Source organism: Ambystoma mexicanum, chromosome 6p (genome assembly GCF_040938575.1).
Source record: "Ambystoma mexicanum isolate Mex_15411 chromosome 6p, UKY_AmexF1_1, whole genome shotgun sequence".
Lineage (NCBI taxonomy): Eukaryota > Metazoa > Chordata > Amphibia > Caudata > Ambystomatidae > Ambystoma > Ambystoma mexicanum.
The window spans coordinates 1,501,537,298-1,501,560,448 of record NC_090935.1 but is presented as its reverse complement, the minus strand read 5'-3'; the positions used below and the strand labels follow the sequence as shown (position 1 = coordinate 1,501,560,448).

The window sequence follows — 23,151 nt, the reverse complement described above, 5'->3', positions numbered from 1 at the left end:
GGCTGCCAGGGGTCGCATCTGCGGCCCCTCTGGGTCACAGCCGCGACCCCGGTTAACTCCCTGTGACCCCTATATTAAAATTCCAAACTATGATTTATAGGGGTGCTGCAATAAATAGCCTGAAGATCACAACTTATAATTTGATAACATTACAGCTCTATGTAACCCAATTACTGTAGCCAGAACTTCACATTTTATAAACTTGGAAGCGGGCTGGTATCCCACACGTTTTTAGGATGCTGGCTCACTCCTGTACTACATTTCCCCGGTGTCCAAGACATCACCTTCAACTTCTGACACATCAGCAACTTCTGAAACCCTTAAAATTATTGATGCCTAACCTTACAAATCCTTTGCTACTCCGCTCCCCCCGCTTCCCCCTTCCCCCCGAGTTTGGGTTGGGAAAATGCATCACCGTCCCTGTACTGAGAGTAGTTTCCCTACCTATAACCAAAAACAAAGGAACAGTCTGTGTCACGATGTCAGAAATCTGTGTCCAAACATTCTATTCTGACCCTCACACTACAAACAAAAAAATAAAGGGAAAATGTCTTTAACCCGATGGTTGCCAGTAAGTGTTCACAACAATCCGGTTAGGTATAAAAGCTGTTTAACTTTACAAGTCCTTTTTTAACAAAAGATGTTTCTTTGTTCAACAAACACTGCCTGGTCTTGTTCTCTCTCATAGGTTTGCAATTTGCCCGGCATACTTCCCTGTCAGGACTTCTCATATACTGGCAACTTTCCTGCTATACTCTTCTGGCAGGATCCCTCTTGCATTCACAACTGCCTGGTTCCCCTGCAAGGATTCTCTTGTACTCACAACTGCCTGGTGTACGATTGCCAGGACTTTCTCTTCTTGCGCTTTCAACAGCCTGGTGTATGGTTACCAGAACTTCATGTGTTTTAGTTCCTCTCTACAACAAAGTAGCATATACCCCTCTGGCTTGGTATATCTACTTGTTCTCATTCAAACGTCCCCCACAATTGTATTCACTTCTTATTGGGGTTTGGGTTGCCCTTTCTCTTCACAAACAATTCTTGAACTAGCTCACTTTTTGCAAAAGTCTTTCGCTTGGCTGCCGAAACGCCCCAGGACCTCCACTCTGCTCTGGCAGACTCACCTGCTCTGTGTGGCGTCTTTAGTCCTGCTTGCGCTTAAAGTGGCATTCTTCTGCTGCTTGCTACACAGTCTGGCAGCTCTGACATTTCTTCAGTTTCTCTCGCGGCTCCGCTCCTGTACGCTGACTTCGCTACGGATCCTGGTAAGGACCACGCTGCTTCTCTTGGCTACCGGACGCCGGGGTTCCTCTTGTGGTTCCCGACATCTCCTTGGCCCGTCTCTCTCGCACCACATTTCAGTCCTCTTCTACTGGCTAGCCTCTTCGCTCTGCCACACCGGCTCACACTTCCAGCTTCTGTACACTAGCTCGTGCCTCCAGCTCCAGCTTTTGCACAAGGGCTCATGCTTCCAGCCTCTGTCCACCTTCATGGTAGAGGCCACGTCTTCTCCCGAGCTGCTGCTGCCTGTTCGCTTACCATTTTTTAAAGGTCCCTCATACAGGTGTCCTCAACCAACAACTAGCACGCTCACTACGCGTGTTGTTCTGCATCAATTCCTTCATTCTCCTGGTCTCAGTACTCGGGTGGTTGTGGGAAATGAAGTCCACTGATGGTTTCCGATTTAAGTGGTTGTGGGGACTGACGTCCATTGATGGTTTCTGATGTTTAGCATTTGGAAACTAGCTTTCACAAATTCCATATGACAAATTAGTTCCATTAAAAAGGGGAATACAAGCTTATGCTTTTTATACCAGAAATGGCAGATTGGTCTGAATGATGTTGGGAAAAGGAAGGTTTACTTTCCCTAAGGAGAGGGAAGGAAAGGGGAACAGAGATATATGGCAATAGGCCATTAGCGTGTTGGCCATTAAGTGGTGTTCTTCATAGGCAAATGGGGGATACAATGGCTCATCCAATGAAGTCATGCTGTCTCCTCACATTGCTACCTTCAGGGCCAGCATCAAGTAGCGGCTGCCATCCTTTGACCACATGGGAGGAGGTCAAAGACGGGGAATCCGTGATGACTCCATTAGATTCATCACAGTGGCTAATCTATTTTGTACAGTTATTCATAGTATCTGCTTGCACCAGTGAGGGTGCCTTATTGGTGTCTGTTGCTGTAAATTGAGTCCTTAGATCGTAATACCACTTCCTCTGCCAGATGTTAGGGAGATTCTCTTAGGTCTTAGTTATTGGATATAATCAACCTACTTGACTAAAAGGGGCTTTCTCAGAATTAAAGTGACTCTCCAATCGGTAGTATAGCTCAGCTTTCAAGGTAAACTCTTTAGAAAGAGAGGATAGTTAAAATTTGCAGCAAACCTTTTTTGTACATCTTTATAGATGTTTCACTCGTATATCACCATTTCTGCAGTGTAATGGTAACACATTTTTCTTAACTAATGTACAGTGCCCAACCGCAGTTTCAGTACAACAAACAATAAGCTACCTTGAATGACATGTAACAAAGATATGGAACACTTCAAATATTTTAAACAGTACCAAGGTCTCCACACCCCTAGATTACACCTACAAACAAGTGATAGTTTTAATGTCTAGATCAGCAGGTGCATGCCTGTATGATCACATCCATCAACAAGACTTTGGTTTTTACATCAGCATCTAGTTTCTATCAATAGTTTATTCCATGTCCGATTCAACATTATTGTCGTTGGAAATAATTTAAGCTCGGAAGCTTTCCCAAATAGCAGGTACTCTTGTGTTTTGCCACAGTCGCATGCTCTAAAAAAGCCCTCCCTTTCATTGCAGAGGATCAGGCTTTAACCCAGCAAATAGAACTAGAGGTACCTCTGCACATCAGGTAAGGATGATTCTGTGCTTAGCCAGGTTATAACTACGTTACAAAGCCTGATTTGTTGGGGGCAGGGGTGGGATAACATAGCTATTCTACCCAGTAATGAAACCATCACGTTTTCCTTTATTTGTGCACCTTTTAAAGCACTAGGCACTATAAAAGAACAAGTTACTTTCTTACCTGGTAACGCTCTTTCGATGGGATGGTCCGACGCCGTATTCCATATCTATGACATGTAATCACCACAGCTGTGCTGCTTCGGAAACTTTTTTCGGCATCTGCGTCCTGCGTCGATGCGCCGTCGTCGAGGACCTCCCCTGATGTCCGACGTCATCCGATTTGATAAGTAAGACGCACGACGCCTGTAGCCTCAGTTGTAGTTTTTTCCCCCAGAACGTGTGACATTAGTCAACTGCCAGTCAGACACAAAGCCTTGCGGAACGTAAGCTGCAATCGCAAAAGAAATTCTGCAGCGGGGAAGGCAGGGCGGGAGCGATATGGAATACATCGTCGGACCATCCCATCGAAAGAACGTTACCAGGTAAGAAAGTAACTTGTTCTTTGAGGGGATTGGGTCCTCCGACGTATTCCATATCTATGACAGACTCCCAAAGCAGTACCAGAGCAAGGAGGAGGGAAAGAATTTAGAATCAAAATTTAGAATAGCCAATCAAATAGCAGAGCATAGGACCGCCTTGCCAAAGGCCAGATCCTGTCCTCGGATGGAATCGAGGGAATAGTGACGTACAAATGTATGTACTGAAGCCCAGGTGGCTGCATCACAGATGTTGCTAATAGGAACAACCCTCTGCAGGGCAGTAGATGCAGCCATACCCCTGGTAGAATGGGCCCGCAAGCCAGCCGGTGGGTCCTTACCCGCCAAGCGGTAACACTCGAGATGGCCAAAATAATCCAGCGAGACAAAGTCTGTTTCGTCACAGCTTGCCCCAAACGCTTTCCAGCGTAACCAATAAAGAGTTGATCGTCCACTCTGACCCGGGACATGCGTGAAACATAAAAGCTTAAAGCTCTCCTAGGATCAAGCCTATGGAGCCTTTCCTCTTCCTTCCCAGGATGCGGAGGAGGATAGAATGCCGGAAGAACAACCTTCTGGGCCAAATGAAATTCCGCCACTACCTTCGGAAGAAAAGGACGAACTCTAAGGACAACCCTGTCCTTGTGAAATACAGTGAAAGGTGGCTTAACTGAAAGTGCCTGTAACTTACACACTCTGCGAGCGGAAGTAACTGCAACTAAAAACACAGTTTTCAGAGTTAACAGCCTCAAAGGGCAAGAATGTAAAGGCTCAAACTGAGCACCCATAAGAAACCTAAGAACAAGGTTTAAATCCCAACCGGGCACCAGGAAAGGTGACGGAGGGAACACATTAGTGAGCCCTTTCAGAAACTGTGAAATTAAAGGGATTTTAAAGTAAGAACACTCTTCAGACGAGCGCTTAAAGATGGACAGCGCCGCCAGGTAAACTTTAATGGTACCCACTTGCAAGCCCCTGTGGGCCAAAGAAAGTAAAAAGGACAGAACCATGGGGATGTCACATGCAAAAGGATCCACATTCCGAACTCTGCACCAGTCGCAGAACTTACGCCAACGGTACAGAGACTTTGTTGCTGGCCTTCGGGCCAAAAGCAACACCTCCATCACGTCTTCAGGGAGGTCCCAATCCTTATACCTCAACCTTTCAGAAGCCAAGCGTGAAGGTTGAGGGATCTGACCTCTGGATGGAGAACCTGACCACCCCCTCCCGTGAGAGCAGATCGTCTCAGTAGGGAAGACGACGTGGAGGGCAGATGGACAAGTCGAGAAGGTCCGGGTACCACGTCCTCCGAGCCCACGCCGGAGCAATGAGGATCATCCGGGAACCAAACTTCCGTAACCTCCGCAGCACTTGCGGGATGACGTGGACTGGAGGAAACGCGTACAGCAGCGGGAATGACCACTCCACCACGAACGCGTCTCCTAAGGCTCCTTTTGGAGGAAATTCCCGCAAGCAAAACCTTTCGCACTTCCGGTTGACACTGGAGGCGAAGAGATCCACTTGAGGGGTCCGCCAAAGGGCGAAGATCTCCAGGAGAATCGCCTGAGCCAACTCCCACTCGTGAGAGATCGCACTCTGCCTGCTCAGAGCGTCCGCCGTCACGTTTTCGTCTCCGGCCAGATGAACTGCCGAGATCGAAACTTCCTGCTGTATGGCCCAGAACTCGAGCTGCATCGCCTCCCTGCACAGAGGAAGCGACCCTGCCCCCTCCTTTTTGTTGAGGTAGTGCATGGCCACTGTGTTGTCCGTCAGAATCAGGACACTCTTTCCTCGCACAATCGGCAGAAAAGCCTTCAGGGCTAGCCTGACGGCCCTCAGCTCCAACAGATTGATATGGAGTCTGGACTCCGACAGAGACCAACGACCGCTGACTGTCAGCCCGTTGGCATGAGCTCCCCATCCCGTGAGGGATGCATCCGTCACGATCGTCTCCTCCGGCCAGGGAAGCCAAAATGGAGCCCCCTTCATCAAGTTGCCTTCGACGGCCCACCACAGAAGGTCCCGGGCGACCGAGGGCGGCACCTGAACCGGGTCCAACATCCTGCCGGAGGACTGCGACCATTGCGTCGTGAGTGCCCACTGCAAAGATCTCATCCGCAGGCGAGCCTCTGGCACCAGAAGAATGCAGGATGCCATGAGGCCGAGCAACCTCAAGAACTCGAACGCTGGGAGTGTCTGGGCATGCTGAAACTTGTGCACCATCTGCTGAATGTGAAGAGCCCGCACCTGGGGAGGAAAACACTGCCCCAGGGAAGTGTTGAGCACTGCGCCGATGTACTGGAGCCGCTGTGTTGGCGTCAAATGGGACTTCTTTAAATTGAGGGAGAAGCCCAGCCTGTGAAGGGAATGGCAGATGACGGACAGATGATCCAGGACTTGCTCGGGAGAGCTCCCCCTGATCAACCAATCGTCCAGGTAGGGGTAGATGTGAATCCCCCCTTGCCTGAGATGCGCTGCCACCACCACCATGAGCTTGGTAAAAACCCTCGGAGCGGAGGTCAATCCGAACGGCAGGACCCGAAACTGAAAGTGCGAGTCGCCAACCGCGAACCTCAGGTACACTTCTTGTGCTTGGGATGGATCGGCACATGAAAGTAAGCATCCTTGAGGTCGAGTGACACCAACCAGTCCTGAAGCTGAAGGGCCTGGAGGACTTGAGAGAGAGTAAGCATCTTGAACTTGTCCTTCCTGAGGAGTTTGTCCAAACCGCGCAAGTCCATGATGGGTCTCAATCCCCCGTCTTTCTTCGAAATCAAAAAATAAGGGGAATACCATCCCTTGTTCCTCTCCGCTACAAGCACCAGTTCTATGGCGCCTTTCTCCAGCAGGGCTTGAATTTCCTGCGCAAGGGGCGGATCCGGACTCTGCAAAGAGAGGTTCCCCGGTGGATTGTCGCGAGGCCTGTGCCGAAAGGGAAGACAGTAGCCGTGGGTTATGATCTCCAGAACCCACACATCTGAAGTAATGGCTAGCCACTCTACAAGATGCTGCGCCAGCCTTCCCCCAACCGGCGAACCTTGGGACATGGCCTCATGACTGAGTGGGAGCGGCTGCGGCGTTACCTGAGGGCAAAGAGACAACTGCTCGAGCGGCCTTGGCAGCACGGGTACCCTGTCATCCACCTCTGGTACACCTGCGCTGGCCTCTTTGACTGCCAGCTCCTCTCGCTTTACTGAAGGACGAGTAATAGCGAAAGGAACCACCCCTCCACTGCTGTCCCCTAGGACGAAAAGGAGGAGGTTAGCGAACTGCAGCGCCCAACGACTTCGCTGCAGCTTTTGAGGTCTGCAACCTCTCAAGGCTCTCGTCAGCCTTGCTGCCAAAAAGGTGTTCACCGTCAAAGGGCATGCTGAGGAGCCGGGACTGCACAACAGGAGCAAACCCCGACTTCCGCAACCACGCAAACCTGCGTATCACGGTGCTCGCCGCCATGGACCTACTGACGCATTCAGCTAAATCCAAACCCGACTGAACAGACTCACACATGGCATCCTTACCATCCTGGACCATAGCAAGGAAACCATCCCGTTCAACCCTTTCGGGAATATGTTCAGCCGCTAACGCAACACAGTTCCACAGTGTGTGTGTGAAACGAGACAAGGCACAAATGGAGTTGGCCGCCTGAAGCGCCATACCACCAGAAGAAAACACTTTCTTCGCCCAGCCATCAAAACGTTTGTCGTCCCTATCAAGAGGGATGGTAGGGTACGACGCCCGCTTTGTCGGGGCCGTGGCCGCCGCACCACCAAACTCTCCGGAGTGGGGTGCCTGGTCAAGTAGCAGGGGTCGCTACTGGCTGGACGGTATTTTCGCGACAAGGATCTGCCCACCGCCGGGAGACTCTCCAGAGCAGTCCAAGCCGCCGCCACCCTTCTCTGTAAAGCCATATGGAACGGCAGTACCGGGTCAGTTGGGGGACCAACATCAAGGATGTCCATTAGATCATCCTGCACAAACTCCCCTGGGGGAGCAGACCATCCCAAGTACTCAGAAACCCTAGCCATAAGGCGCCGGTACGAGGAATCGGCATGAGAGCTAGGCTCAGGCCTACAAAACTCCACCTCCGGAGAGGTGTCCAGTCCACTGGCATTATGCAGTGACTGCCTCAAATCGTCAAACTGACTATGGCCCGAGACAATTTCATCTGGAACCTGACTAGGAACCAGGCCATCAGAATCCTCATCCGCCTCTGAAATATATTCCAGGTGGCGAAAAGAAGGCACCCGAGAGTGCTTGCTCCTAACCAGAGCCTTCCTAGGGGGTTCCCCCGTGCCACGGGGTACCTCCGACACGAAAGGCGTCGATGGCGTCGAGCGAATCGGCGCCGGCGTCGAGAGAACAGGCATCGGCGCCGAGAGGATCGGCGTTGATGAAATTGGCGTCGACGTCTGATGCAGCGCCGCCAGCATCGGCGGCGTCGACACAGCCCTCGAAGCCGGAGCCCCGAGCGTGTCCTTCGACGACCTGAGCGTCGACGGCTTCGACGACTTCCTCGGAGCCGGAGCCTCGAGAAAGCCTGTCGACGCCCTCGACGCCTCAGACGTCGATGTCTTCCTCGAAGACCTCACAGGTGCACACGGTCTCGAATGCGTCAAGGACCGGGACCTGGAACGGGTACGTCGAGAACGAGTCTCCTTGTCCGAACTGGACGTCTCCCATGACTCGTGTCGGCCACTCTTGTGAGCGGTGTCTCTCGACCTCTCACGACCGACCCCACTCGGGGGCACGGACGGCTTAGTACCCTGCGACTCGAGAATCGCCAGCATTTTCTTCCCGAAGGAAGTCCATTCCTCCGGCGTCGCATGGCTGGTGGGGTAAGCGACGTGCCGGGCAGAGTCCTCCGAAGAGGACCTGGAAGACGACCGGTGTCGGCGCTTCCGAGAATGCCTCGAAGAGGCTGAGGTGTGGCGAGACCAACTCCTAGAAGGAGACCCACGAGACTTCCGACGATGACGCGGAGAGTCACCCCTCGAATCATCCGTCGAAAGCCCCGCAGACTTCGACTTCCGGGGCTTGGACACCCGACCTACCGACAACTTCTTCTTACGTTCGCGTAAGGCTTTGGACGTGAGCGACTGGCAGTCGATACAGTCATCCGTGTTGTGGGCTTCCCCGAGGCACCAGAGGCAGGCGTCGTGCGAGTCCGTTACCGACATCTTGGACCCACAAACCCCGCACTTCTTGAAGCCCAGACGCGGGGTCGAAGACGAAGTAGAAGACATCTTCACACGAAGGATTTACACAGAAACGAACAGGTTCGAAGAACCGAGAAGAACAGAACTCCAAAGAGTCGAGGCGTTAACCAAGATACACGAAGCAACACGGTCGCGGAAAAAACGGAACTGAGGCTACGGGCGTCGTGCGTCCTACTTATCACATCGGATGACGTCGGACGTCGGGGGAGGTCCTCGACGACGGCGCATCAACGTCATCGACGCAGGACGCAGAAAAAAAGTTTCCGAAGCAGCACAGCTGTGGTGATTACATGTCATAGATATGGAATACGTCGGAGGACCCAATCCCCTCGAAGAGGCTGTTTAAGCCCAGTCCAGGGAGCATCTGGAGCAGAATCCTCAGCAGACTGTGGAAAGGAGGATGTGCATATCGCCACTTCCTGTGGTGCAGAGAGAATGCTACTTGGTACAAGGAGGCAACTTTGCTGAGAGGATGCATCACTAGCTGGACCCCGATAGAAATGCTTGAAGCCTGACAGAAGAGCAGAAGAGGACATGAAAAGTGAATCCTGAAGAAAACAGATTGTCTGGAGAGCTGAGTGAATGGAAATCAGTTAGTGGTGTTAACGGAAAATGCGGAAGAAGCCCAGAACTCAGAGGAAGACCAGTATGGAATATGAAGGTCTGGAAGAGACCGAAGGTTGGGGACCAAGACAATGAGACAGCAAGAGCAGGTGATAATTCAACCCAGAAGGCTCAGTGAAGCTTGAAGAGAAGGCAGAGGAGCCGGGGGCCTGGAGAGGTCTAAACACAAGAAAGAGGTTCAGACTGTGCATGAATTCGGAAAATCCATTCCAGGGGAAGCTTCTTTATTTTGTGTTAGACTAGGAACGTTGACTAGGATTTCAAAGTTTTGTTTGCCAAGACATGGAACTTGTGTTGTAGTCGAGGATCAGCCTATAGGTTTGGAAATGTCTGTTGACCCCAATATTTGGACATTGCGCTAGGAGGGACCAGGACTAGTAAGACTCAGTTTGAGCTTTATGATTTGGATCATCAATACTCGAGTTGGTGAAGGTATGAATGTCTTGAGCCCCCTACTTTCAGATGGCTCACTTTTTTCTGATTGGTTCACTCCAAAAAAACTTCTGGCTATTCGTCGATATGCTCAGCAAAGCATTCTTTAATGTGTCAAATTGAGAATTGCTACATGGGAAAATTCAAATCAAACTATCCATCTGCCTTCATCTACATCACCCACCTCCTCCACTACGCTCATCATGTGGCCTGCACCATTTTCATCGGCACAATCAAACCATAAGACCTAGATACCTGACTAGTTTAAAGTACTGGTCTATCACTGTACACAACCTAAGCATCTGATACTAATCTTCATCATACATTAGCATAGAATTGTAGAGAAAAATAAACAAATTCCTCAAACTAAAGTGCTTATACACGCATCTTCCATAGTACCTCCAATTACTCTTCATCCTCGACTCTCTGCAGAAATTCCATTATGTACTGACCCACCCTCTCTCCAGCATATCTATGTGACCGCTTAGCCAGGTCTTGACCCTTGCTGTCAATCCTTTGTGGCGGTCGGCAAGTTTACCCCCTGCAGGGCATTTGGCCAGCTGTATCCCTCTCAAGCTGCATCGATGGCACTGAATGGGTGTACAAATGGGCCAGTTTCTCCAGCATATTCTTCAATAAGGCTCGGCGTAGCATTGCAATTTGATGTTACATGCTCAAAGGCCTTTTGCACAGCAATCGTAAAATGTACATAAAAGCTATTACAATTGCCTTTATAGTAAATATCACTTCTGTGCCGTTGCCAATATTGTAGCCTGGTCCCTGTAGAGGAGTACCCTAGCGATAAATGGGTATGGTATACCCCCTAGTGGGTGCAGTGGCAACTGAGACCAATTTGATTGTTCAACCTGAAAGACCTTGGAAGGTACACCTTCAGGGAGCAATTCCTTAATAAGCTTCTCCATGAAGGTTGGCATCTGGTTAGTCTGGCTCTGTTCTTGCATCCAAAGGATGCCATGCTGTTCCACCTTGCCCATCCTGCCTGATCCTCAATTCTGCCATTAGGATGTTTCGGGTCTGTGACCAGGCTATGCACTTTTCCATCTATTGCGGTCATCCACTTCTCTCCATCTCTGATCTTTATTTCGGTGCCCCCTTACCGGTCTGCATTGTCCTTAATGCGCTATTGGATATGGTCTAATTTCACACCCATTTTGCAAACTTTACCTACAAGTGCATTTTTCATGGTGTTCATTTCTGTAAACCCGTTGGGCAAATCTTGACATCTGCCTGCGGGCGATGGGACAAGCTCCAGTTGCACGCATTCCTGGAGTGGGGTGGCACAGATGGGAGGGTTTTCATGGGTATCATGGACAGATGTAGGATTGAGGGGCAAATGGGAGGTATTTGAAAGTGCCAAGGCCAGAGGAATGGGTAGCGGGGGTGGCACACATGGTATGTATGGTTCCCTGCATGGTAGTATTTGTAGGGGGGGGGGACAAATTGGAGATATTCATAGGTACCATGAACTGTGCTAGTACTAGGGGGTCAAATATGAGACATTTGTAGGTGATATGGGGCATTAATGGGCGGTATTTGAAAGTACTATGGTCAAAAGTGCGGGGAGGGAGAGCATAAATCACATCCCTGCATGGATGCTGGTGTTCTTTGGGGGGCCCAAATTGGAGATGTATGGGCAGAGGTAGAAGTACAGGGCCCTCAGAAGTATTCGCAGGTACCATGGGTAGAGGCAGGCGCTAGGGGGCAATGCAGGTCGAGTTGTAAAAACCTATTTTCAAACAGTTTGACAAGTCTTCGATATAATTGAACTGGATTTTGATGCATGCTGTGGAGGCCAGGTTGCCTTCTTCAAATTCTTTGCAAACAAAGACTTCTAAATAGACAAAGATTTCAGAAACCTACCTATTGCCAGTAGTAAATCTTCTAGGTGACCTCCCATTTCACTGTCTATGCTTTCTTCAATAGTTTTCTTGCTGATATTTCTGTACTCTTCAAACACTAAAAGGAAAAAATTAAGTTGAGAGGCAACCAACATTTTAGTAGAAATGCATAAATGAATATAACAGAGGCATTGGGTGGCATTATTAAAGTAACATTAGTGATCTAAAAATCAAAGTTCTTTCCCTACCAATCAGACAGTCAGAAATAATACACTATAGAAAACATTTAAGGAGCACAACATTTGACCTTAAATTATGGCGGCATGTGCCAGAGAAAAAATTGTTTGGACAGAAGACACTAAACTGATGTAAACAGGTCATGCATCCTGAGTAAAAACTTTGTACACAAATAATGCATCTTAAAGTACAGCAATATTTCTTGCAAAACACAACAATTAATTGGGCAAACCTATACAAGACCAATGAAAGTTCTCATAGAAATAGGTAATAGATCATACAGGCAACAAACGTATCACTTCAATCAACAGAGAAATACAGACCCTGGATTTTCTGTCCTCTATTAAGCGCCTGCCTGATTTAATATTTTACAACTTTTCTGAAATTAATTGCTATAGAATTTAGAAATTTGCGAGGGATTAACACGTCAGAGTATTACATGTCTATTGAAAAGAAAGATCATGATACAAAACATAAGTATAGTACCGTTCTTATAAACAAAGCTTTTTGTGTATGCATGCATGGTAAAAAACCAAGAAGACGACTACCTTTAGGTCACAACATTGAGATCATCCCTAACAGGAAACAGTAGCTATCCAGTCCATGCAAGGGCTGAGTTATATAGCTATGAGTATGTACAACAGCTTCTTCACATGAGGTATGCCAGTGTTGAAGCGACTGGAGAAGTTTGCTTGCCGAATAATGTAGTTTGCAGAAGGGCTTTAAAATCCGAATGTTGATATATTTTTTAAATCCAAACGAATGGCTCCTGGCGACAGATCCAGGATATGAAAAGCATAGAGCATATGGGTTTGACCATAATAGTCAAGAAACCGAATATGAAAACTAAATTTAAATATTGTGAGGAGTCAGCAATGAAAACCAGACACAAGTTAGCCACGATTTTGGTTAAAGACTTTTATTGAAAATAAAAGGTGTTGGGGGAAAATGCCTCTGACCCTGCTTCAAGAGGAATTTATCTGTCTGTCAGAATGTCTAAAACAAAACTGTCCCGTGTCCAAAGCTGTATTCTGACCCTCATTCTATAAATGAAACTCTAAGGTGAAAATGGAAATGTCTTTAACGTTGGGTGGTTTAGAAAAGTGTTCACAAAATAAGAATACATGGCTCCAACAGAAAAGTTATTTAAGGATAAAGGTCCTTGCTTAAGAGGATGGTTCTCTTCCCCTAGATTCTTCTTTACTCTGATGATTCACCAACAACAGTTCCTAGTGCCTTTCTTGGCCCACAACAATATTGACATGCACACTTGTCTGGCTTTGCAATTTTTGTCTCTCCTGGTTAACACAATCCCGTTTTCTAGTCCTGATGTTTACTTTCAGGACCACTTTATTTCACACAGATATAGTTGCCTGGCATACTCTTGTGACAGGGCTTCTGTTCATACAGGGTATCTGCCCTATCCCAAAGTTGTACATATACTTAGTTTGATAATAGGTCTTCCGGCTAATCCTGTCTGGGTTTCCTCTACACGTACACAGTAGATACGTATCCATTTGTAAGGGGGTTGTTTAATTCCCCTTTTAACATTCAATTAATTTGCTCTCTTCTCTCAGTTGCTCGTGGTGTAATTACTTGCATTCGGCGTGGCGGCCGATATGCCTTGGCGCTCCTGAATTCTCCCGCAGTCAACCGGAGAAGCGTTTCCATCTGCTTCCTTCTCGCAATTGCTTCCTCTTAGTTTCCTCGTCTCTCGCGGCTTCCACTTGACACATCTGCTAAGTAAAGCGCTGCTTTCAGTCACCTGCAAACGCCCAGGAGTGTCTCTCGCCGGCTCCTGGCGTTCCTGCAGCGTGTCCCTTCTCATGCAGCAGCTTCTTCCTCCTTTGTTGGTGAGCCACCTGGCTCCATCACGCCGGTAACTCCCTTTCGGTTTCTTGAACCTGAGAGGCGCAGCTCTCGCCAGCAGCAGGCATCAATTCCCTGCTTTAATTGCCTTCTTTTCAATTTTTGCCATTTGTAAACTTCAAAACAGTGCACCTACCCACCCCCCAAAACATTCCCTTAGCAGCTGTTCCCCCTCTTGGTCCATAACATTACATAGTCTCTGAACAACTCTAATATCCTCCATCTCCCCGGGCATAGCCTCACTCTCAAGTCACTGCCGAGGAAGGATAACACCACATCCCAAACGGCCCCAAATTTCTGCAGCTCTCCCTGCAAGGAGTAAGTCACACTTTCCAATGCCACAAAATGCCAAATCCTTGTCAACCAGTGCTAATCAGGGACAGCTCCAGATTTCCACTTTTGGGCTACTATGAGTATTGCTGCTATGCCTTCTTTTGAGCTCTAGTTGGCAAGGAATCCAAACCTCGCCCCCCCATTTGCAGCAGGGCCACCTTAATGTTCCCATGGGCCTGTATGCCAAATCTGTCTGACATCGCCTTTTGTATAGCTATCCAAAACGACACAAACTTCCCACAGGACCACCAAATGTGCCAAGTGACCAGGGAAGCACAACCTCTCCAGCATCTGTCCGAAATCGCCGGCTACACTTGTGCAGCCTAATTGCAGTGAGGTGCCACTGAACCAGGACCATGGCCCACATTTCCCTAATCTGTACCGCCCTAGTCAGACGGGGGATATCCCTCCACACCTGCTCCAACTGATCCGATTCTATTTTCTGCCCCACTGTATCCTCCCAGGATTTCCTGCAAAGCCATTTCACCATTTCTACCTGGGATACAAATATCCTGTAGAGGTCCACAATGATGCGTGCTTCCCTCGAGTTGCTTGTTACATACTACTCAAAGCCGGTGAGATCCCTTGTTGCCGCCTCTACTACCCCGGGGCCTTTCACCCAGTGCCTTATTTGAAAATATCTGAACCTCTCTTCCCGCAACTGAAAGTTTTTTACATTGTTCATACATTTTGACCCCCCTTCACCCTGTGAGTTGTTCAAGTCCCTTAACACCTGGAACCCGCCCTTGCACACTTCCCTAACGCCCCCACCACCACACCCGGGTAAAAGTGTGGATTGTTAAATATTGACGCAAGTGGGGATGGAAAGGTTGTCAAGCCCACCTTCTTAACCAGGGCGTACCATGCCTCACCCAATAGGCCCATGATCTGACTCCTGTACATATTTTCTGGCCTGTCCGCCTTAGGGCACCATAGCACACCACTGAGTGGCCGTCCCACCAACGCCCTGTCCATGCTCCCCACACCTTTTCTTGTTCTGACCTAAACCACTCCTTTATCACTCTAATCTGCGCTGCCAGGTAGAGATAGAAATGTGGGGCACACAGTTCTGCCCCTTGCGGGTGGGAACCATTAACAGCCCCATGGACACATGCAGCATTTTACTATTCCAAAAACACTTGCTCACCCGCCCCTCGAGTTTCTTGAAGAAGCAGAATGGGACCTTCACAGGAAGAGCCTGAAAGTGATAGAGGACCTTCGGAAGGACCACCATCTTCAGGACGTTAACCCTCCCCCATCCATGAGATGGAAAGAGGTAACCACTCTATAATCGCGTAACATTTTCCAGGAGAGGCGGATAATGTGCTTTATATATCCTCCCCAATGACCCTGTAAACTGGATTCCCAAGTAGCGGACACTCTGAGGCCCACCCATAAGGGCACCTCTCCTTCAGATCGGTTACCCTTTCCTCATACATTGACCATCTCCAATTTGTGGTCATTCATTTTTAGGCCCACTACCCAACCGAACTGATCCAAAACACTGCCTAACACCAGCACCGTGGACTCTGGATTTGTGACTGCTATCAACATGGTGAAGGCAATCATCTTGTGGGATCTCCTGCCGAACTCAATCCCTGTGATCACCACAGTGTGTCTAATACAGAAAGTGGGGGGTCCAAATGAATGACGTATAGGAGCGGGGAGAGCAGGCACCCTTGTTTCATGCCCCTGGAAATTGGTATACTCCCCAATAGCTGGCCATTTTTTGCAAGGCAGAGAGTCGGGTCTTATAGTTAGCGCTCACCAATGCTTTTGACACATGTCTCCCAACCCCATAGCCTCCATCGTGCAGAAGAGAAACGCCCACTCGACCCGGTTGAAGGCTTTCTCTGCGTCTAAGGTCAAGACCGTAGCACGAGTGCCGGTCAAAGTAGCCTTTCTATAAGATGGCACACGCTGCGTGTATTGTCTGAAGCTTTCCAGTTTCTAATGAATCCCGATTGGTCCACACTGATCAACTTCAGGAGTAGCTTCTCAAGACGAGGCACCGATATCTTGGTGTATATTTTCGCATCCAGGTTGAGGAGGTAAATGGGACGATATGACCCGCAGAGCTCCGGGTCTTTGTTAGGCTTCAAGAGCAGCACCACTTTGGCCACCTCCATAGATCAGAGTAATTTTCCCGGTCTCCCCATAGGAGTTGAATAATGGTACCAAAATTGGTACCGGGACCTCATGGAAAGTTTATAAAATCCAGCCAACTAGCCGATTGGCCCTGGAGCTTTCCCCTTCGGCAGCGGATCAAGGCCACACCAACTCCGGGTTCATCAACCCCCACCCCCCAGCTCCTCTCTTTCCTCCTGGGGTATCTTATGCAATGAGGACCTCGCTAAGTACTCTCTCTCAGTGAATCTGTTGCATACATGCTGGAGTAGAATTCACTGAAGGTGTCCATGTCCTCATTCGAGGTGCACTCCCCTTTACTCCCGGACCTGATTTTCACTACAACCCCGGATCCCTCTTTTTTCCTTAATTACCTAGCCAGTAACTTGTCTGCCTTATTGGCCTTAACGTAACATTTCAGCTGGAAGTATAGAAGAGATTGCTCTGCCCTTTTAGTTTGGACGATGTCAAGTTGGCCCTTAATACCCCATATTCCTTCCCGATTGCATTACCTGCCTCTTTCTCCATTTTGACATTACCCCCTTATAATTGTTCCTCGACATCCTTCTGTATCATGTTTTTTTGCCTATCCCTCTGCACTTTACTTGCCATCAACTCCCCCCTCATGGTGGCTTTAAATGCACCTCAGATGGTGTGTGCTTCCGCTCACTGTGAGGTATTTGTTGTAAAGAAATCTTTTATCCAACCCCTCAACTACTCGCAGACCGCCACGTCGCCAAGTAGGTGTTCTCAGAGTTTCCACCTCCAGAGTCCCAAGCCTCCCCTCTGCCTACGTAGTGAGATGCTGATCGGTGCATGGTCAGACAGTGCTATTGCCCCCACCTCAATTCTGCCCACCCTTCCCAGGAGGGTGTGAGCCACCCATACTTCTACTCTTGAAAAAGACATATGGATGTGGGAGTAGAACGTGTACCCACTGTCTCCCTCCTTTAGTTCCCTCCATGTGCCCACAAGACCCAGCCTCTCTGTGCCCCCTTTTGTTTTCGTGGTTGGCCTGACTGATATACTCTTGGGCTTCTGTCTCTGTCGGGGTCCGACACCAAACTGAAATCCCTGTAAGCATTATCATACCCTTTGCGAACTTCTCTAGCACTCCCAGAACCATCCTTAGGAACACCTCTTGCCCCACATTGGGGGCGTAGATTGTCGCCAATGTGTACCCCTCACCATCCCAAATGATATTGGCCATAATGCATCTGCCCTCCGGGTCTCCCTTTGTCTCTGTAACCCGTAGACCTGGTTGTGTACGGAGGGCCAGGAGCACTCCACTCCGCTTTCCCTTGTCATTGGCCTGAAACAATTGGGTGTACACTCAACTGGAGTTTTTGCTTATCCGCCTTCCGAACATGTGTCTCTTGAAGCGCTACCCAGTCTGCGTTCACCCTCCTCAAAAACTGTACCGCCTTCCTCCTTTTCCCCGGTGAGTTAAGGCCCTGCACATTAAGAGTGGTTAACCTCAAATTATGCATGTAGTCTGGTGAATCAGGCCTGTACGCTCCAAGTTGAACAACTGTTTCCCCTTTTCCCCAACCCCCTTCCCCCACTAGTACTCCTTCCTCTGCTCCTAGTACTCACTCCTTACTCCCACGCACAAACATTCCACAGCCCCTCTCTCTAGAAATCTACATACACTTTCCACGCTCTCCTTTTATGGTCTCAGACGTTGTCGTCCACCTCCTAACTTCACCCAACTAAGCAACACTACCCCATCCACATGATTACCTTTAAATATCCCACCCACTGCTAGGATTGGCCAACTTACCCTGACCAATCACCTTACCTAGCTCCAGTGGGTGTAACAGGGGAGGACTAAGAGAAGGTGTATAATGGCTTGTGAGCCCTGCCCCCTTCTTGCACTATGCTACTTGTTGCATTTCTAATATGGGCAAGGTATTGGCCCATAGGGAACTGCTGTTCCCTTGTGAAAAAGCCACCTTGCAGGCCAAACTTCAGTAAGTAATTACTTGGTGGTTTAGTGGGTTTATTCTTACTAATATGGCCATTGCGGAGGCCTTGCTTTATAATCATTCCAAGGTGGTTTAGTGGGACATTGTTATGGCCTTCCTGAAGGTACCTTTCTTAATTATTAAAATCCCTGGTGGTCCAGTAGATTCCCCCTTTCACAAGTGAAAAGTGGTGCTTCTTTGAAGCACAGGCTGAGCTCCACTTTGCTCCAGAATGCTCCCTTGGTTACACCTCCGCATGTGCCCCTCCTAATGCTGGATCCACCCCCTCAGTGGATGTGTGCATGGAATGGCTTCTGCATGTCGGCGCTGCTGTTGCTCCTTGCTCTGATCACGCAGGTGCCACAGCAACGTCCCTCGTGGCTCTGTCACTCATCCTAGCTCCAGCTGTTGGCAGTTCGTCTCCTCAGCCGTCTTTCTCAGCAGCTGTGACATTGCTGCAGGTAAGGGGTTGTAGGGAGGGAGCCCTGCCCCCTCCCTCCTGTGACAGGGCCTGGGGGCATGTCCGGTCACACACAACTCAAATATGAGGCCCTAGGTGTTTAGAAAACCAGTAAGCAAGCAACTGTACTTCTTGGTCCTTAGTTGATTGGAGGCGAGAAAATACCCTGTAGTATCATTTCAGACATGTGATCAAGCTAGGAGCTCACAAAAGGGCTTGTGGGGATGTGACTGAGTGCACCTGGCGAAGTGGATGTCTGGCATCCCTTTGGAATCCGCATTCTCCAACTTTCCGCACGCAGATGCCTGCAAGCATTTTTATGTTGCGACCAGTCCATAATGGCAAGCTGTGTATTGCTTGTATGGTGTATGATTGCAGGTTATGGGCACCCTCTGACCCCAGACCAAGCATTTAAACTGACATCACCAGGGTTATTAATTATTTAAATGACTGCCGGTGTATGTAACTATAACATACAAAGACTTTTCAGTACACCAGACAAGCTCAAGCCTTTCATTATAATGAGGTCTTAGAAAAGTAACTTAATATTAATAATGGTATCCCTAAACTTTTTTTTTTTAAAAGCACATACATGAGTGCACAAAGAATAAAAATGTAAGTTGCAGTGCTGCAGTTACGAATTGTATTGGTTTTATCACATCTTCTAATAATATTTCTCTTAATGTCTTCAGTACAGGGCATTGCAGGAAAATATGATATTGTAATTCGATATCTAAACTGCACATTCTTACTGGTTTCTCAATTCATAAACATGCACCCATATCTCTGAGAGAACCACGGCTCATAATATGCAAGATTGAATTATGTGATTTGTTGTACAAGTCTGTAGATCCCACTAGTTTACCAGTTTCAAATTAGGAAAGGATACATGATCATTATGTATTTCCCTCTAGGCCCTAGCCAAGGTAGACCCTTTAGCTCATGGCTTCCCAAAAGGTAGGATTGCAGCTTCCATTTTGCCATCCCTTATCGAAGTTTGATTTAAGACTGCCAAGACTTGGTGCCAACATTATTATTTCAAAAATCTATTTTTCTATTTTTCGCAGGACAAATAAAGCATCGGATTTCATAGATTGCTTTTGCATATTCCAAATTAAATGCCCATAAATATTACTCCCAAATATGTATAGTCTGCCACTACCTTAATAGACTGATTATTTACAAAATGTTAATCTCTGCATTATGTTTTAAATATCTATGAACTTGATTCAAAGCATACATTAATCCCATGAGTGTTAAATCAAAGATTACTGCATCTTCAGCATATGACAAACAGGGTATCTAATTACTTCAAATTTTGGATATATTTAATTTCACAATGTTTCATCACTGCACCCATATCAGCTATGCATACGTTATGCAAAGAGGCTATGCAGCATCTTTTTATACAGTAGGTTTCTTTTTCGGTGGCAGTAAGATGGCTCAGCGAGTTAAATGCTTGTTGCTGTGATCTGTGTTTGATCTTCAGGTCGCAGGTTCAAATCCCAGCAAGGACAACTCAGCCTTTCATCCTTCCGAGGTCAATAAATGAGTACCCATTTTGATTGGGTAATGTATGTAAATATGTCCTTGAAAAGCACTTTAGAATAAAGCACTATATTAAAAAAAGAATCAATAAAAAACTATAATGATTTCAATGTTAGTAAACTGTACTCTGTTGTGTGATTATCCGATCCTGGACCAGTAATTTGGATAGAGTTCATTTAACAGGGATAACAAACTTCCCAGTAAGTGTCCGTATGCCCCTACTTTTTACCATAAAGCATGCCGAGCAAATTAATTTGATAGATCTTTAAATCCACAATACAGTATTATTTTAATCTTGGCTAAGTTTTACAATACAATGGTTTCTCACTGATATGTACAATTCCACTTCAAGACACCAGCAAATGTCTCTCCCAGCTCCCCTGCAGGGATTAATTCTCAGTCCTTGGTTAGTCTCTTTCTCCCTGGAAGGCCCTTCTCCCTCTTTGGGAACCTCCTAGCTCATAGACCAGCCTTTCCTCTTGGGGACACCTCTCCAGGGAGCATTGTGGTTTTTTTCCACAGCTCATTGCTTTCTGAATTTCTCCATGCCTTGGAGTTTTCAGGTTTCACGCTCCTCAGTGTGATTCCGTTTCTCTCAACCCACTCTGGGATTGATTCTTATCCACCGTCTTGGGGCCCCCCCATTTGCTTTCCCCCCTGTTTGGGGCTTCGTTGCTCGCACCTTGGCTTGGGGTCGCTTGTTCCCCACCACACTTTGGGATCTGACCATTTTCAACTCTGCTTGAGGTCTGTTTCTGCTCACCCCACTTTGGGGTCTGCTTGCCATCTCCCTGCTTTGTGTTTCTTTTGGTTTTTCAGCTCTCCATCTGCTTCCCAGGAATGACTGCTTACCTCATCTCTCCTAATGGTACACCTCCGGGTTGGCTTTCAGGTCAGGCAATGCAGCTTTTCCACTCTGGTTTCTTCAAGCGGTACTGTGCATCTTGGCGCTTATGCTCTGTTCCCGCCGTCTTCTGGCCGTTTTTCGGCATCGGTTTGCTGGAGCGCCATTTTGTTCAGGCATTCCTGGCTGCTGCAGACCATCCGGGACCAGGCTTCTCTAGTCCACACCTCAGCTGGGGAACCAGACATTCTGAAGGCTTGCCTGAGCTTCGCCCCCCATGCCTCCCTCAACTTCTCCCAGGAGGAGGTCTCTCTGCCTTCCCCACTCCACGAGCATTCCTAAGGTCTGTTGCTCCTTCACTACGCTCTCTCTCGCTCTCTCTGGTTCACTGCTTATCTTGCATACAACGAGGAGGTGGAATGTCTGCCCATTTCCCATCTGGGATGGAATGCAGTGCCTGAAAAGGGTCAGAAACCAGACATTGGTGTGTGTGAAGTGGAAAGTCCTCATGCAAGTTAACTCCCATGTAGCCCATAAAGTTAGAAGACTCTTGGGATAAGGGAGGATAAGCTATATTCCTATTTAGGGATTGCTTGTTTGGGGGTTTGGTGGGGGGGGGGGGGGAAGTGTTAGGGATATCCCCATTAGGATCCCACTTGCCATGTCTGTTAGGGAGTGTTAGGCTTAGCGGGACCACCTCCATAGTCCCGAAGGGCGTACCTTCCCCCCTTATCCCCCTTTGGGGAGAGGGACCAATTCCCTGGATTCATCACACTAGAAATGAAGAATTATTTTTAACAGAAACATCAAAGGTTTGCTCGGGACAGAGGCTCTCGATTGATTTATATCTCTATATTAGATCTTCTAATTTGTTGTGAATCAATGATAACAGTTCACTCCTTATTTGTCACCGTTCTGTTTTATAGCATTTGTACTGTGCCCCTAACCACTGTAGTGTTCTTATGGCACCTAGACCTTGTCTGAAAGCAGAGCGTATTGTGACCCTGCACAGGTGTTACCAGACCTTAGTCCAAGGATAGGGAAAGGTGGGTATGGAATAAGCTAGAATAGGGGATAGGGCAAACGTGATTGGGGATAAGGTAATAAGAGGGAGAGGAAATTAAGAAATGGATTCTGTGAGGTATACATAAGGGAAATGGGTGGTGGATATGGTTGTGTGGGTGCGTGTGTGATAACTGACAGTCATTATCATTGGTAACTGAATAGGTTTTGTGTTCCATTTAGGAGTTTACCATAATCTAGCCCAGTTAAGTCTGGGAACAAGATCAAGTTGATGTTGGTTGTGGGATTGACTTGAGAGGTGCTCAAGCAGCCCCTAGTGTTAATATCAATATTTATTACAAATGACTCAAGCCCTTGAATAGATTTTTTTTTTTAGAACAGTCTTCATTTACTGGGACACCTGTGGCTTAAACTACTTTGGTTGTCCTTTATCTTCCATTTAAACGTGGTTAAATATTCTTGGATTTCCATTTTTGGGTGACTCAAAATCTTCTCCATTTTCAGGCCTATATGCTCTTTTTTTTCTAAAAATTACGAACTTCCTAAAATCTTGCTTTTTAATTTAATTTTTAGGGAAAAGTCAAGAAAATTATTCTTATAAATATATCTTATATCAACATCTAAAATATCACATTTGTACTTCATACCAGCCCTCATAAGGTTCTCTGCAAGACAGCAACATTACCTCTTTTTTTAAACAAGGTAGCTGGGACGTAGTTAACTACTGAGTTCACAATTTGTCCGTGGGTGGCAACATTTTCTAGGTTTTCAAAATGTTGAAATCCAGAAGGCATCAGGCTAAGTTAATTATTTAATATGTCTCTCTTCATTCCGTCTGTTTTCTGGCCACAATGTAATCCTATCATGTTTGTGAAGCAAATAACCTCCATGAGCAGTAGCAGAACCTTTAATGTAAGAATTTTATTTTATTCTAGAAATAATTAAATGGTGGTCACTTTCAAGGACCAGTAGAACTACAAATTAATTCACATAAGTACATAGAAAATTATAATCTCAGCTAAAATTAATTGAACTCACATTTTTAGATACACATGATTTCCATTGTCTACTCCCAACCACCCTGCCTTCACCCCCAGGATTACATTTTGTCTGGCCAAAGGGTTCTGGTAATATTATAAACCATCATAATTTAGGTTGCCATCAAGCAGATGCTCATCCATTGAGGATTAAAGTCCACC

The 23,151-nt window shown here is 47.5% G+C and overlaps 1 protein-coding gene across 1 annotated transcript in view; it reads right to left on the bottom strand.

Annotated features, from left to right (window-relative positions):
- The window catches only part of ANXA3 (annexin A3), a 542,330-nt gene that overhangs the window by 169,590 nt on the left and 349,589 nt on the right, over positions 1-23,151 (bottom strand). The window contains exon 10 of the mRNA XM_069626342.1: positions 11,567-11,662. Coding sequence (XP_069482443.1) covers positions 11,567-11,662 — 96 coding nt within the window. The remainder of the gene's footprint in view (positions 1-11,566; positions 11,663-23,151) is intronic.